Source organism: Ambystoma mexicanum, chromosome 6q, assembly GCF_040938575.1.
Source record: "Ambystoma mexicanum isolate Mex_15411 chromosome 6q, UKY_AmexF1_1, whole genome shotgun sequence".
NCBI lineage: Eukaryota > Metazoa > Chordata > Amphibia > Caudata > Ambystomatidae > Ambystoma > Ambystoma mexicanum.
In genome coordinates this window covers 1,087,603,315-1,087,619,803 of record NC_090937.1, presented here as the reverse complement: position 1 = coordinate 1,087,619,803, position 16,489 = coordinate 1,087,603,315, and the positions used below count along the sequence as shown (strand labels likewise).

General features: G+C 44.7%; 1 protein-coding gene across 11 annotated transcripts in view; it reads right to left on the bottom strand.

Annotated features, from left to right (window-relative positions):
* Positions 1-16,489, bottom strand: part of CLOCK (clock circadian regulator) — a 2,930,945-nt gene that overhangs the window by 217,858 nt on the left and 2,696,598 nt on the right. For all 11 annotated transcript variants that reach the window (XM_069631637.1, XM_069631640.1, XM_069631638.1 and 8 more), the window contains one exon: positions 7,607-7,797. In XM_069631637.1, coding sequence (XP_069487738.1) covers positions 7,607-7,797 — 191 coding nt within the window. The remainder of the gene's footprint in view (positions 1-7,606; positions 7,798-16,489) is intronic.

The window sequence follows — 16,489 nt, the reverse complement described above, 5'->3', positions numbered from 1 at the left end:
GTGTTTGGTACATTTGGGGTTCCATCTAGATGAGTGTTTGGAGACATGGACAGATTGATCGCTCACTCTATGAGTTTCGTTGCCAGAACGTGAACGCGGAGTTGTTGACACTGGTTTTCGGTCTGTAATGGATTTGGACAGACCTTGAACGTCAGGAGGAAAAGAACGTATGCCGTCAATGGCACTCACGTTGTGTCTCTCGAGTGAGTTTTCCTGTTCAGAATAAGTTGAGAGATTACAAAGGTCTATTTCGGGATCACTCTCAGAGCTTTCAATTGTCTCACTTGCCGACTCGGTTCTTCGTCTTTTCAATGGGGGATGAACTGGTGCACGAGTTGGTCTTTCAGTTTGTGCCGGTATAGCGTGAACTTTGGCTGCGTCTTCTTCCGGTTTGGTTGTTCGTGTGAACAGACTCAATTTTGTCGGCGAAGGTAAGTGTCTGATGAATTTTTTTTGTTTATTGCTATTGTTTTCTTTCGATTTATCGATGGTGCCATGTGAGCGTATAGATTTTGTCTTACTGGTGGCTGGTAGGCTCTTCACATTTTTGGGGGGATTGGCTGTAGAAACTGGAAGAGAAAAAGTTATTGCTTTTGCGGTTCCCGTGAATATGCCAAATGAGGTTTGCATCCCCTGCGATGTCGAGATCGTGGAGGGCGGGTTCCTGTCTTTAGGAAGAATTGCTGCAGATTGGGCCATGTCAAAGACCGCTCCTTTTGAAGTCATACATAAAGAATTTGTTTCTTTTTCAGTGTTGTCCTTACTTGATATTAGATTTTGTTGGGAGTCATCGCGATGCGACTGACTACCTGTTGAAATAGGCATCACAGTTGAATGGTTAAGTTGTCCAATTTGAGACGCAGTTGAGGATACCAAGAGATTCTTTCCCGAGTTAGAGGTTTGCCCCGAAGCCAAGTTTTGAAGAACATTTGACTCACTTTCTGTAGGAGACTCTGTTGTGAGAGGTTCTAGATTTTTAGTATGCGGTGGATTTTGCAAGACTGAATGTGAGAGGACGGCGTCGACATTGTGCCGCATCCACTTTAGGGCTTCCAAGAGACCTTCCGATAAGGTGTCATTTTGGCAGTGATGGCGTGCAGCTAGGTCTGTTAGTCGTTCCTGCCATCGCGTTGTAAGATCGGCTTCTCTCGAAATCTGATTTTTCAGAAAGTTGTTGAAATTTTCGGTTTTCACCATTTTGTCAGATAAGACTGCGATTAGCGCTGTTTGATCTTTTAAGGCGTCGTGAAGTGATTCATAGAGTTTTGTGAAGGGAATCATTGCCATCGATGTCGCAGCAAGCACATTATTGTATAGCTGCGTGGCTGCTGCAGCCGAAAGACTGGGTTTCTGAGATGCCGATGAAGAGCCATCTACACAGGAATGTAAGCTCGAGGAGGTCGCCTCATGTGACGCTGCTTGGGCGCTTGATTGGACTTTTTCCAGATGATCTGATAGATGTTTCTTTGACAGGGAGGAACGTACTCGAGGAGTACTTGTAGATGTCAGATTTGGTAATCGAGGACCTTTGGCCACACTTTTGTTTGCAGACATATTGATAGTTATAGCAGGCTGTTCATCGGCAATGTCAGGTAAATTGCGGCTCAGGTCAGCCCCATCTATAGTTAAAGATGAGTGGTCTTGCCGTGTGAGGTTTCCCTGAGTGACCAAGTCAGCTGATTCTATTGAGTTTAACTGTGGCATTGTACGAGAACAGGTTTGATGACGTTGATCGTAATATGTCAGCAGTCTTTCTTTTGCGGCGGCATAGTCTGCGTCAAGTTGTGCCAGAAGTCGTGCCTCGCGTCCTTCTGTACTTGAATTTGTGTTTGTTTTTTTTCTACTATGGTTCTCGCACTGTGTTCCTGTAGTGTGAGATTTATTGGAATTATGAGGCGACGCAGTTTGAATGTCTTTAGAATGATTATTGATTAGACCTTTGGGGGTATCACATACTTGATGATTGGCAGGAGTTAAGAGTTCCTTGTCGTTGTTTACTTCGGGTACGAGTCTAATAATGTTCTGAGGCTGTTTCTGAGGCTGTTTCCTTGGTACTGTTGACGTTCGATTTAGAGTGGAACAGTTTGTGAGGAAATGCATATCAGGTGGATCACATGAGTTGCAAGGATTTGCTGTGAGTTTTGAGTTTAAAAAATCATCGTTTGACAAACGAGGATTTAGAGAGGCCGAGTTTATAGACGTGGTAGTGGAAATGAGTGGTTGTTCGCTCTTACTAGATGTTGCGAGACACTTTGAGGCAGCAGTTGGAATTTCGATATGAGGTGTGGGCGGGATGATCACAGTTTGAGGGTCAGCTTCAATCATTTCGACGTCAGTCACGTCAAAAGGCGAATAGAAGATTTCAGGACTATTGATCAACAGAGTGGGCGATTTGTTGTCTCGTAGCGATGGGACAGGATAGCTGAGTAACGCAGCTGCTGTAGAGTTTCCTTTGCTGCTAATATGATCGTTCTGCTTATTAGAGATGTCGAGTAGAGAGACTGACGGCGGCAGGCATTTAGGTGAGCGAACAGGAAGGAAAGTAGAAGTTGGAATTAGGAGCTGTGACGGCTCTTCATGGGGCACAAGTGACTGATCACAGAGATGGATTGCGGATGCCTTATTTGCAATGATGGCAATGATTTCTGCGTCTGGTTGAAGGATGTCGTTTACCTCGACTGGTGGGAGTGATATAGTGGCAGGCATTATTGTATCAGTGACAGCAGGATTATGGAGCGTGGATATGTGCGGAGCTATAGGAATTTCTAAACACATGGTTGGTTCCACGGGGGCAGGAAGCCCGTCTCCCCGCTCGCTTACCTTTACTGTTTGGGAGCCACTTGTCACTTTCATTGCAGACCACGGATTTAGCAACCTTCGATGCTGGAGAGTTTTCTTCCTAGTTTGAGGGCCTGAGTTTGCGGTCATCGGGGGCGCCGCTCCTCCGCTCACCAGCTAAACAGCTGAAACAGTATAGTCAGGTGCGTTGCCCTTGTCTCCGCGTTCGCGCCGCAAGGGTGAACTGGCCCTGTGTTTATGGGCTGGCAGTGACACGTGAGCAGTCACGTGATCGGCACGATGCTCCGCCTCCTCCTGGAAGCGAGCGTCTAGCGAGCGCGAGTTTGGATGAACTCCCAGCGCAAGAAGACGTTCGGCAACACCTGGTAGTTGTTTTTGTAATGGCAAGGGCGAGGGGAGAGCAGAGCAAAGAAAGTCTTCCACTTCGAAAAGAGCGGTTCACGCCGCTCAGCTGCACTGGCCCTGTGTTTATGGGCTGGCAGTGACACGTGAGCAGTCACGTGATCGGCACGATGCTCCGCCTCCTCCTGGAAGCGAGCGTCTAGCGAGCGCGAGTTTGGATGAACTCCCAGCGCAAGAAGACGTTCGGCAACACCTGGTAGTTGTTTTTGTAATGGCAAGGGCGAGGGGAGAGCAGAGCAAAGAAAGTCTTCCACTTCGAAAAGAGCGGTTCACGCCGCTCAGCTGCACTGGCCCTGTGTTTATGGGCTGGCAGTGACACGTGAGCAGTCACGTGATCGGCACGATGCTCCGCCTCCTCCTGGAAGCGAGCGTCTAGCGAGCGCGAGTTTGGATGAACTCCCAGCGCAAGAAGACGTTCGGCAACACCTGGTAGTTGTTTTTGTAATGGCAAGGGCGAGGGGAGAGCAGAGCAAAGAAAGTCTTCCACTTCGAAAAGAGCGGTTCACGCCGCTCAGCTGCACTGGCCCTGTGTTTATGGGCTGGCAGTGACACGTGAGCAGTCACGTGATCGGCACGATGCTCCGCCTCCTCCTGGAAGCGAGCGTCTAGCGAGCGCGAGTTTGGATGAACTCCCAGCGCAAGAAGACGTTCGGCAACACCTGGTAGTTGTTTTTGTAATGGCAAGGGCGAGGGGAGAGCAGAGCAAAGAAAGTCTTCCACTTCGAAAAGAGCGGTTCACTCTCACAATCCTCTATATTATAACAAAACCAATCTATACACAATGCCACGTGGTCTTCCACACTTTCCACTCATTCCTCGCTCACTGAACTCACACCATTCCTCAAGCACTCCAATTCCCCTCCTTTGGCCCACTTGTTTTTCTCTGCAAAAAGGTGCACTTGCATCTACGTGCTCTCCCGAAATCCTCCATCACGGGGTCCCATCAATGGCCTGCACATTCCAGGGACAGCACCCTGCTCAAAAGAACAGACAGGAATACTGTTAGCACAACTGCTCTAAACCTCTCCAAGGTGCACACAAGGGAACTGTTTGCTGCAGGTGGGTGCAGCCCCTTCGAATGTGCGCCCAGGAATCCTCTGTCCTCACCTGGAGGCTGGCATCACGCCGGGGTCACCAATTTTGTAGAGCAAACCAACAACCAGAGAAATAACAACCCTCTAAGGGCAGGTGTCTCCAAAAGGTCAATCGCGAGCGGTAGGTGGTTCGCAGGTCAATCACGGGCGACGGGTGGCTCGCCTGAAGATTTGCAGTCACTCGCTGCCATTAACGACAAAAATAAACACTGCTTTGCTTGTAAATTATTAACTTAACTGCCACCGGCTCTGTCCAGCTTCCTTAACAAAAAAGGAAAAAGCACACCAATTAATGTCCTGACTGCCCAAGTCCAGTTCATCCAATCAGAACATAGCGCACAAAATCACTAATGATGGCTCATTAAGGGCTTAATGGTTTTGTGTGCTACTTTCTGATGGGGGAGCATGGGCAGCCCTATGAGTGTCCAGGCAACTTCTCTCAGGAAGGCCTTTCTATCACTTCACACATGAGTAAGGCGCCAATATGCTAAAAAACGGGTTTAAATGGCACAAAACCAAGTCCCTTCACCTGGACTACAGCAGCACCTGCATCGCCTCACTCCGAGTGATCTCTCTGCCTGCAGCCTGTCTATGCTGTTGCCGGAGTCCGGACTTGTATCCCAGCCTGTGCCTGTCTGTTTGCCCATTGCCTTCATCAGCCAAAGTTAAGTAAAGCCGCCTCAAGGACCGTGAGGGCTCTTTTCAATCAGCTAGAACAGAACCCTCATGGGCCTCATTTTTCCCACAGCAGCAGAGCCTCAAATACAGAGCTTGCTTGGGAGTGCGCATGCCCAGGTCATCAGTGCAGTCCCTGCTGTAGAACAAATAAGGACCTTGGGGTTATAACAGGGCCCTCATGCGCCTCACTTTTCCCACAGCAGGGATAGAGTGAACGCTAAGGGTGCAATGCAACGCTATTCTATTTTTTTTTAGGAGATTGCCAGCCTGTAAGGGAACATTCAGTTTACAAGCAGACAATCTCACAGCAATTTCTGGAGCCTTGTAGATTACAAAGAGTACAGTAAAATTTGCAGTGCGGCATTAAAAGTGACTTCTCTTTTTTGAACCTATCTCTGCAAATCTGCATTTTCAGATATTAACTTCTTCAAATAAAAATGTTGCACATTTTTGACAGATGAGCATCTAAGTGACTCCATCTGAGTTGCTGTTTCAAGCTACACACCAGATTACACAGCACTGGTGGATAGCATGCAGTGTCAATCTTCACATTGAATGTTCTGATCGATTTGTGACATTTTTATGAGACAGCTAGTCATAAAAACATTATTTCGTATTTATTTTAGTATTTATTGGATTTTATATAGCGCTTTACGCCAGAACGCTTTATAAGAGGAGCAAGCAAATATTAAATAAAGATGTTTTTGAAGTTAATATGACTGAATGCATATGTTTTTTCCTTTCTGTATAAAGAGGAAATAAACTGCCCAAAAAATATTGGTACAAATTGCCATGCATTTTAAACATCCCGACCCAGAATGCTCTGGCTAGTAGCTCTCGACTATTGGCCCTTGACTAGAAGTAGCTCTTGCTAACAAAGGTTGGAGACCCCTGCTCTAGAGAAAAAGGCTTGGCGCACCCTTTTGTGAGAAGAACAAGAGCTTTATTTGTATAAAAAAAGTAAATGGTGACAGGGTTATAAGTCCACTGCTGCAGAGCTTTCTCTTCAAAGAAAACAGCACATTATAACTAAAATAATCGTCATCTGTGACGCACACGATATACAGTGTTCATCCCCCACCCTCATTGGCTGCCGGCTATATACATACTACTGATTACACAGGAACCCTCAGTTCATTGGCCGCATCAACTTCTTCACACATGGGTTTCGATCTCTTCACCTTGGGTTGCTGTTAGGTGATTGGCTTGCGAATAAAGCAACTTTTTTCTAATCCCAGACACACAGGCGTCCCCACCAAGCCTCCCTGTCTGAAATCTTGTGTGCGTTAGCATCACCCTTTGCTCTCCATGGTACAAATCACGGGCCAAGCTATCCTGTGCCCCCCCTTATCAGCTGCGCCTCTCAGGGGCAGGCCTGGTTCTCCTGCAGGTCCCACTAATCAGTCTAATTTGTGAAGGATTTAGGTGATTTGCTTGTGGCATCTGACAGTTGAAATGGGGTGGCTATTATCCTGGGGGCACTGGCGTCCTAATCTCAGAATGGGTTTGTCCTTCACGACCGGCCGCTGCTCTACGTTCACATTCCTTCCTTATTTCGCAAAGCTCCAACAGGATACATATGTCTGTGTGTGTGCATGTTTCCTACCTGCCTGGGGTGTGGGTGAACTATTCAAGCACATGATCTCACTGTTCTGTGTTCTCAACACTGCCTGCAAGGGCCCAGCCCTATCTTGCAATATGGTCTCACTTCTATATTTCTCATCATTTCACTGGGACTTGTGCAATGAGTGGTGTACGCACACAATATATCTAACTAACACTCTATAGGGCAGTTTTTAGCGTGCGTGCGTGCGTGCGTGCCTGGGTGTGTCTGTCTGCCTGGCCATGACTTGGGAAACTCGTGGTGTTCGATCCGAGCTGATTCTATATTTGACTCGGGAGAAAGAGCCTTTGAACTAAAGGTACGCTCTGTGAAAAGCAAACGATCCAGTGGTACGGGATGCCAATGATTTATATTACACTTCCATCTTTGGGTTCGGCAACATTAGGAAGGCAACGTGCCTGCGGGAGAATGTGGTAGGAGAATACATAGATCGCTGGGTTAAGAAGGAGAGGTGACCTCAATAGGGCTAATTTCCCCTGGAACTACAACCACAGCTAGCATTAATTAAAGTTGATTGGGGAACAAACAGAACGCTTAGAGGCTTGTCCATTACCTGGGTCTCCTCATGATTGTACAAGCAGGGAGGGACATATCCTCCACTCCTTTTCCCTTTTCTAGCCTTTCTGCAGCAAACAGGACGCTGCTGGGTGGCTAGAGGAGGGGGAAGAGCTCTCGCTTGGCTCTATTTAGCCGGTCCCTTTTGCCGTACGTTCCTGGAGCTGCCCTCGCGACTCCAAGGGAAGCAAAGGAAAGCAAAGTCAGCAGCTGCTACGGCCGGCGATCCCTAAACTATATTCCAGAGGGCTGCTGATGGAGACAGAGGCAGTTGGCAACCAATCATGCTACTACCAGACTTTTGACAACAATACATGATAAAGAATGGCATTTGCTGGCTATTATTCCAGCAATTAATTCTGCACTATCCTCCCAAATGTCTAGAATGGTGTTCATTTAAATAATTAGAAACGGTCGGCAAAGACAAACAAAACTAACTCAATTTCCTGTGTACCTGATGTGTCTGTCCTTGGCAAAAGTGGAAACAGCGGTGCTCTGGTTGCTGTTCAGAGGTATGTTGGGTGGATTTTGAACCACGTTACCCGTTGTGGGCTGGGAAATCACCATGGTGTTATACAATGAAGCTGAAAATGTGCCCTGCGTCTGGCCCGGTAGTGAAGACGCACCGAGTACGCTTTGCTGACTCTGCGGAAATGGAAAGGCAAATGTGTATACTTTTCAGAAAATGCCCATTATGTGAAACACGTGTAACAATCCACATTTAAACACGAAGAGAAAAAAACATGCACAGTTGTGATTCACTCTTTCAAAACACTTTAATGTGCTAAACCTTTCACACAAATGTGTGGCCAATAGTGAAAACATGCATTTATTTTATTTTCAGCAAACCATCGACATCACTTTCTCTCCTGGTACCAAAATGTGCTAAATCTACAGGAATCCTGTAATGCATTGCTTCAGCCAACTTGACCACTTGCTATCATAGTAGCCATCTACTATGTCACATTAGCAAGCGGAGAGTGCCGCACAGCCAAGCAGGGTGCTCGATTGCAAGCACTACCGGCCTGATTAGCAGCTCTTCCCTTGTGCTGTCGCTCCTTCCGCCTCGCGCTATTGTACCTTTCTCCCTTGTGCTGTCCCCACTTGTGCTCTCACTGCTCCCCTATTGTACTGTACTTTCTCCTCCCCTTGTGGTGTCACTCCTCCCTCCCTTGCGACGTCCCTTCACCTCTCTGTGCACTATCCCTTCTCCTCCCCTTGCGCTGGCCCTCCTCCCCCTTGCGTTTCTCCTCCCCTTTGCACTTTCCCTCCCGCTTTTCCTTTCTCTCCCCTCTTGTGCTTTCCCTCCTCCCCTTGTACTTTCCCTCTTCCCCTTTCCGCTATTGCTCCTTCCCCCCTTGTGCTGTCCCTCTTCCCCCTTGTGCTGTACCTTCCCACCTTGCGCTTTCCCTCCTCCTCTTCTGCTCCCCCTTGCTCTGTCCCTCCTCCCTTTACGCTGCCCTTCTGCCCCTCTTTGCACTGTCCCTCCTACCCATGTCGCTCCTTTCCTCCCCCTTGCGCTGTCGCACCTCTCCCCCTTGCGCTGTCGCTCCTCCCCATTGTGCTATCACTCATTCGCCCTCTTATGCTGTCGCTCCACCCAGCTTCGTCCTGTTGCTCTGCCTCCCCTTTGCCCTGCCACACCTTCGCCCTGTCATTGCTTCCTTCAAACGTTGTACAATGCTCCCGTGTACTGTTGCTGGCCTACATTTCATCTGTTGGATGTTTGTATTCTCCTTTGTGTTGCCATGTTTTCTTACTCCTTCCCCCACAGTGCTTCCCTCACCCCTGGTACTGCACTTCATTCCCTCCCATGCTGTCATTCCTCATTACTTCCCTTCATGCTAAAGGTATAATGCAATAAACAACTACAAACGCCCAAACTATTGGATTTGCCAATGCTTGTATCATTTGCGTTAGGTTTTGAGAATCTGCCCATACTCTTTAATAATGGGTTACATATAAAACAAATATAAATAAAATAAGTACTTGAGTTGTAAAATAGCAGAGCAGTAAATATATAAAAACAGTGAAGTGGGCATAAAAAGACCATTTGCAATTCAAAGGAAAGGGGAGAAAGGGGGAATCTCTACACACCAGAAACACACAATTGAGTCACTCGATATCCACAAGTAGAAGAGGGGAGAGCAAAACACAACATGGCCCAGACAGCCAACCAATATTAAGAACAGAATTAGATTTACAGTATGAGACCTAGGGTTCTCATTACACTCCCAGCAACATTTCTAACATAAAGTAACCATAGGTAGACAGAATATCCCTATACGTTACAGTAGGAAGGAGTGGAATGCATTGGTTTAAAATTCACTAGTAAATCAGGAATACCAGCTAGAATTATAGTTCTTGGTAGGAAAGTACAGGGACCCAACGGGGACATAGGAAAAATGGCACTGAGGAGATTCTTCAAGTAACTTTGAAGGGCATTAGTAGTTTAGGAAAAGTCAGGTAAGTCTGGGTTCTACCCAACAGATGCAGAGAAAGGTCAAACCAACTGCATAGGACTTCAGACAAGCCCTTCCAAAGAGTTCCAGTTCCGAAGAACAGTAGACCCACGTAAGAAGCATCCAAGTGAACATTTAGTCCCAAGGAAAACAAATGGAGAAGCGCAGTTGAAGTTGACCCAGTGACCATGGACCACGCAGACCCCTGAGGGCGAGTATCTTAAAAATCACACTACACCAGGACCGGGAGGTATGTCCCCATAGTACTGGATCCCGAAAACACGGTTCCAGGAAGGCAAAAAAACGTCAGTACGGCTCTTCTCTTTCAGGTTGTGTTGTAGGGCCTGGACAGCCAGGGACTTGAACTCTAGACCAGCAACACAGTGACCAACACGATGAACTAACAGCCTTCCTAGGAATGTAGCACCCCAGCCGGGAGCAGAAGCAGGACTGAGATGACACCCAGGAAGTGTAGGAACCTGACCAAGGAATTTGGTGTGGTGCGGAAGGGCAAGGCGATCCAGCCAGCAACAAACAGTCAACCGATGGGAGAAATGGAGGCAGGGTACCGATATCTCACAATCCTTCTTGACAGCAGCATCTTCTGACCCCAAGGCACACGACCAAGGAGAAATTTCAGGGAAGCAGTGGGAAAACAGCCCAGAGACAGTTCCAGCAAGCAGATCGCAGTCCGCTCAACATGGAGGAATGGGGTGGATGAGGACTGCCCACTGAAGATGGCCTGCAGCCAAGAGAAAAAAAACAGAGCTAAGGGAAAGGACACAGGACCTGGCCACTAAAGCCAAACCTGGTCCTAAATTTGAAGCAGCGCTTTGTGGAAACATCCTTCAGAAGGTAGGTAAACCTGCAGAAATCTCAGCAAAAACAAGCAGAGTTGAGGAATGGACAGGGTTCTCCCCTGGATATGCCCATCATTTTGATTTTTTTGATTTGTTTATGGTTCTAAAAAAACCTTTACAAAACAGAGTACGTACAAATCTTGTTTGCTAAAATCATCATTCAGTTCACTTAAAAACATCTTTAAAAAACAAAAAGCAGCACAACTCTTCTGCAAGGAGTTTTCAAGTTGATATACTCAACAGTGCAACTTAAATAGAAAAATACTGATAACATAAAATCATTACTTAATGGAAATTGAATGGCTAACCCATCACTGACAGGATAGGTGCAAAATATGCGATCTATAATACTTCATAATAATCCAGTAACCCTGATTCAAGGTCTTAACATCAAAGATCTAGATGAAACCGTGCATCGTACGTCTCACTGTATTAGACAATTTTTAAGGGTATTGACAAACAATCCGTTACATTGGTCACATTTGTTTTTTAGTAGCACTATGTGCAAACACTTTCTTTGTTCAAGAATATTCAATGTGAAAGTTAATAAAAGTTAAGAGTTGTGCAAAATGCAGATAAAAATCGTTAAGATTCATAATCATTGTTTTCGCTAAAATGCCATTCTTTTAGAGACCGACTTAATTCAGCCTTCCAATCACTCAAAGGAGCACTCAAACAAAGAGGAGAGCCATCAGGTTGACGACCAAAAATGACAAAACATCCAGGCAGCCTACACATCTTGTAAATTGGCATATCTTTGACTAGGGATCATTCTAACGCAATCCAAACCACTCCTGGGGATGCAGGGCTGGGATAAGAGTGAGCCCATGTAAGCAAAACATCCATTTCCAAGACAAAGGAAATGACCAGAAACAAAATGGTGAGGGGTAGGACTTACAAAAAAATATTAGCACCCCAATGGCTATCGTACTGGTAAAATTGAGCTACTAATGTGTTAAATCTGCTTCAACCCTTGTGAAGACAAAACTATATTACAGCTGCCACAATGAAACTCCACAACATTAGTGTAGGGCAGTGTTTTACAGCCTTTGACCTCGCCAGATGTTTTGGACTGCAACTCCCATCAACCTTATTCAGCATAGTCAATGGAGAGGGATCATGGGAGTTGTATTACAAAACATATGGAGAGATGCAGGTTATAGACACCTGTAGGGCGATATAATCACCAGACATGCATTCCGAGGGCCAGCAAGTGCTGTTGGCTGGTCCGGTGCCCTTTCTTTATAAATTGTGCTCCGTAGTAGGAGCCCACCGAAAACGAATTAAGGTGGTATCTTGATCTGCAGTCAAATGCTCTACTACTGAGCTATACCCCCAGTTCTAAGGTGGATATCTTAATCTGTACAGAAAGCTGGTGAACAGGTTTGTCGTATTTTGTAATAGAATTCTAGGGGTGATAAAACTAGTGCATCAAAGTCGTTTGTATTAGTATTGTGATTGTAATACTGCATTGTGGGGGAAGTAGGGCTACACTCTAAACTCTATGGTGAAATATGATAGCAAATGTTTGTTTCTACTCCCTACTAAGAGCTTAAAAATGAGGAAAAAAGAAAGGGCAGCCGCTGTTAAAAAAGAAATCTCTGAAGCCCTGTTCGTTTTCACTAGTAGGAGAGATAGTATGTCACGCGCACTAGCGCTTCCCTTTCCCCACCGTCACCACTCTCCCCGGTGGAGGATTATAACAATCCCGAACAGGAAGATGGAGATATTTGATCTAGGGGAGCTGCAAAAGGAGGACACTAGACAAAAGGATATGGCAAGCTCTCCTCTGTTATTGGAATTCGAGGAATTTGTCTCTCTGCCACAGGAAGGACATAAGCACATATTGGGGCAGGAAGCTTTTGATCGTGTGCTAGCCTTGAAGTGCATCCTTTTTAAACAACCCTCACATTTTTGCTACTGGCGAAGTCACTTTACTTGCTCTGTCGGAGCAACATTTACTAATGGAGGGTGGTCTGGACTCAAGTTTGCCATCAGCCCAGACTCATTCTACTGGGGGGATGGATCATGCTGCTATCCATCTACAGAGTACGGTCGCTCAAGATTTTATCTATCTTGAGCTGAAAGAATATACAAATGATCTACACGACATATCAACACAATTAGTGACCCTGATCAATTGTTTGGGCTTTCATTCCCCGGAACAGGATGTTGCTCCCCTTAACACTGTTTGCAGTCACTTGACTTCTATTCTAGATGATTCACTCATGATATGCAACATGGTCCTTCAGCAGTCTGCATCCATACATTTGTTGGAGGATACCTGGAATTTACATGCCCCCCTCGCTGTTAACCACTTGGATCGGGAAGTGGCTGCCTTGAGTGTAGGGGTTAGTGTTTTGCCCCATTCACTTAGGGAATCACCTACTAAAAATAAAATCCCAAAAAAAGGAATATATCGAAAGAAAAAAAACAATGCCTATAGAATTCCAGAGGTTCCTAAGAAATCATCCCGTAAATTTGTACGATCTGTGGTATAGCAGTATTTATTGGATAGTCAACAGCCGAAAAATGTTTATGGCTCTTTTTCCATCAGGGATGGGGGTTTCCCAGACCCCGCTACCGATCAGGAGAATATCGTTATGCAGTGGGTGTTGGCCTCTGAGATGGGCCCGGGTGAAGATGAGGCTGCTCAAGAGAAGACTTGAGCGGGTGTCCAATTAGACACAGCTGACACTCTTACGAACGCAATGAAAGACAAAGAGTCAGTTAGGAAGGTGGGGATGAATGACCCCAAATAGGTGGATGATGGGAATATTCATGAACTCTTTAAAAAAACCTCTGGTCCCGTATTCAGAGAAAAAAAATCTACTAAATGAGTGTCCATAAACCGCAAGGCTCCTATAATCATTCCCCTCAATCCTGGTCGGCCCCGTTTGACCTCCAGGGGGTCCTTAGCTGAAAATATGGGGAATAATGTAGTCTCTGGAGTAGGGGAACAATCCACTGCTCTTACGGCGGAAAAAATCAGAGCAACTGTGAAGAATGTTTTAGAGCAGATGGCTCTGAAAGGATCAACTGCCTTCGAAAGCCCTATTGGTGGGACCACTAAATAATGGGGTAGATCTTCGCAGGAGAGGTCCCTAAGTGGGCCTTCAGGTCACTCCAAATAAGCAGGAGCGTTGGCTCCCCAGGCCCTCTAGACTGCCCTGGATCCCCCGAAGACTCTGTTGGGATCGGCTAAGAGGGCCCTTGCTAAAGAGGTATGTGACCTCTCAGCAGATAAGTATCAAGCTCCTATGGAGGTCCCAAATGTGTTGGGGCACTGTCTACCGCAAACTATAATTGAACCTTCTCTGCCAGTGAGTGTCCATCCTAATATTATGGGCCACACTAAGAACTCAAATACTATTGTTAATGATGTTCAATGGAGAGATCCACGATTTCCCGATCCTAGCCTTTTGCTTTATAACATGTTTGATTATGGTGGACCTGATTCCCTAAACAGGTAGAGAGTGTTAGCTCTTCTAAATGAAATTCCTGCCTTGAGGCTCATCACATCTAAAGATATCAAGTTGGAAGACTTCATCCGCCCAGGGAGGTATGATCACGTTAGATTGGTCATACCTTCTCCCGTATGGTGTATGAGGCTCTTTTAATGGAAGTCCAAAACTTTAACAAATTGGGATATGATTTACTTCCATTTGATTCAGGGTCATCTCAGGGTAATAGAAAATGAGGGAAGCAAAGTTCTGAGCCAGACTCAACCTGTGGAGATACCTCTCTTTTGGGGATCTTTGGACCAGATATGATATGATATGATAGGTTATTTATAACGCGCTTAATACCCAGAGGTTTCTAAGCGCGGACCCGGGGATCGAACCTGTGTTGCTCCGTGTTGTCTTGTTTCCAAGTCGAGCACGTTGCTGCTGAGCTATCCTCCCGAGACAGATGGGACCTATGCTGAGAAGTTTGGGGGCTAATTGGACAATGAGTGCACCTGGGTAAAGGTTAGTTGATGCAAAGTCTAATGTTCAGTGATAGCTGAACACCTATGCAAAGTAAGGATCCAGCCCGAGGATCCCTGAATATTTGACAAGTGTAATTGCTCTGCTGGTGTTGTGCTTATCTGACAATAATCTCACTGCTAATTCTAATTAAACAGATCGTCATTTAATGTTTTCTAGTTGCATGACATAGTCCATCAAATCTGCCGACACGTGTTTCGACCATAGGTCGTTACCAAGGCATTCTATTACATAGACTCTTCTGTACATCATTTTTAAGTATATTTTTTCATAATGTAATCAATTCATAGCATTATGCAATAATTTACAAAATCATGTTATATTATCATTGAGGTTGTTGAGGAGAACGAAGGACATAAAAATAATAAAATTGAAAAAACAAAAGTGAGAAATAACAAATATTGAGATAAGTTGCAATGTTTTGGACACATCTACTGCTGTCTGTATTCAGATATTATATAGGCTATTGGTGCACAGAGCTCTGTGAGGCCCTATATACAATATGTTGACAATACAGCATTGGTATTTTAATGACAGTGTCTTATGAGGTAAAGTTACTAACCCTCACCCTTGCCTGTTTAAGTGTGTCAAATCCACCACTAAATTATAGCATTTTCCCTTATCCAATCATCAATCTCCCCATGCATTGTGCATCTCCGTGTACATTTGATGGTACTAAAACCCTTTAAATAGGTCTCACCGTTACATGTTTCCTTGGTACGCATCTCTGTTAGGTTACAATGGCCTAGAAACGATAAATGCTGTTGTATTAATACATTTTTGATGGACCCTCTTGGCCATTGCCTCCATGTATACTAGACTGAATTCGGAGTGCAAATAATTATTGTTAAAATTGTGCTCACCTTACACCTTGTAAGGATGCATTCAAAGTAGGTTCAATTGAAAAGTTTTCCCTCACTCTGGTGTGTTTCTTTTGCGATAAATATCAGTTCAGCTTCTGAGTTAAGAGGTGAAAATAGACTACTGTTAGTTCAAATGATAGTGCTCGCAGAACAGTTACGGTATCTTATTTATCATTATCTTACCATAGTTATTTGTGATCCTCCGCTCAGTGTTTTAAGCCGGTTCGGATTAATGTACTCCGTTCCATATGGCCCGCGGTTGCCATCTTTGAACTGTATTTTAATGCTAATTGATGCATTTTGCGCCTGTGTGTCCTTGCTTGAGTCTTTCTTCACTGTTTATTATTTTTGATTATACCTGGTACAAGAATTAGTAATGTTCTCACTGTGTTTCTTAATTAATATAATGTCTTACTTGATGAAAACAATTAAATTCACCTGAATGATATGTGTTGATTTCATGTTATTAATGTCTGCATGCTCAAACGCCTGTGCGTCCTCGCTTGAGTCTTTCTTCATTGTTTATTATTTTTAATTGCACTTGGTACAGGAATCATTAATGTTCTCACTGCGTTTCATAAATAATATAATAACGTCTGGCTTAATAAAAACAATTTAATTCTCCCAAATGATAATTATTAATATGGTACTAGTAACCGCGTGATCACTTGCGATAGTCTTTCTTCACTTGTTCTTATTATTCTATTTTCAATGTTCGCTATCTAGAAATGTTTTTGGCATTGGATAAATCAATGTTTATGCTATAATTGTGTTTACTGTAGTCACTCTAGTTTGTGAAAATCGTACTGCCAACCACGTTATTTATCAATGTCAGATTGATATCTGTGAACTTGTACGCAATATTCTTTCTTCATTTATTGTTGATTTAAAAGAATCCTGAACATTATTATCTTCATTATCTTGTTTCAATTAAAGGTATGTGTCAAAAGTTACTCAATATTGATTAATATCAGGTATTAGTCATCCTGACGTGATATTAGCGACAATCTTTCTTCACTTATTATTTGAGATGATGTTTCATTATTTATTTATTTATTTATTTTAGTATTTGTAGAGCGCACTACAGCCCACAGGCAACAAGGCGCTATAAGGAAATTTTAAGAAGGCTTGCTTGACGGTTACAGTAAGCGGCCCCAAAAGGT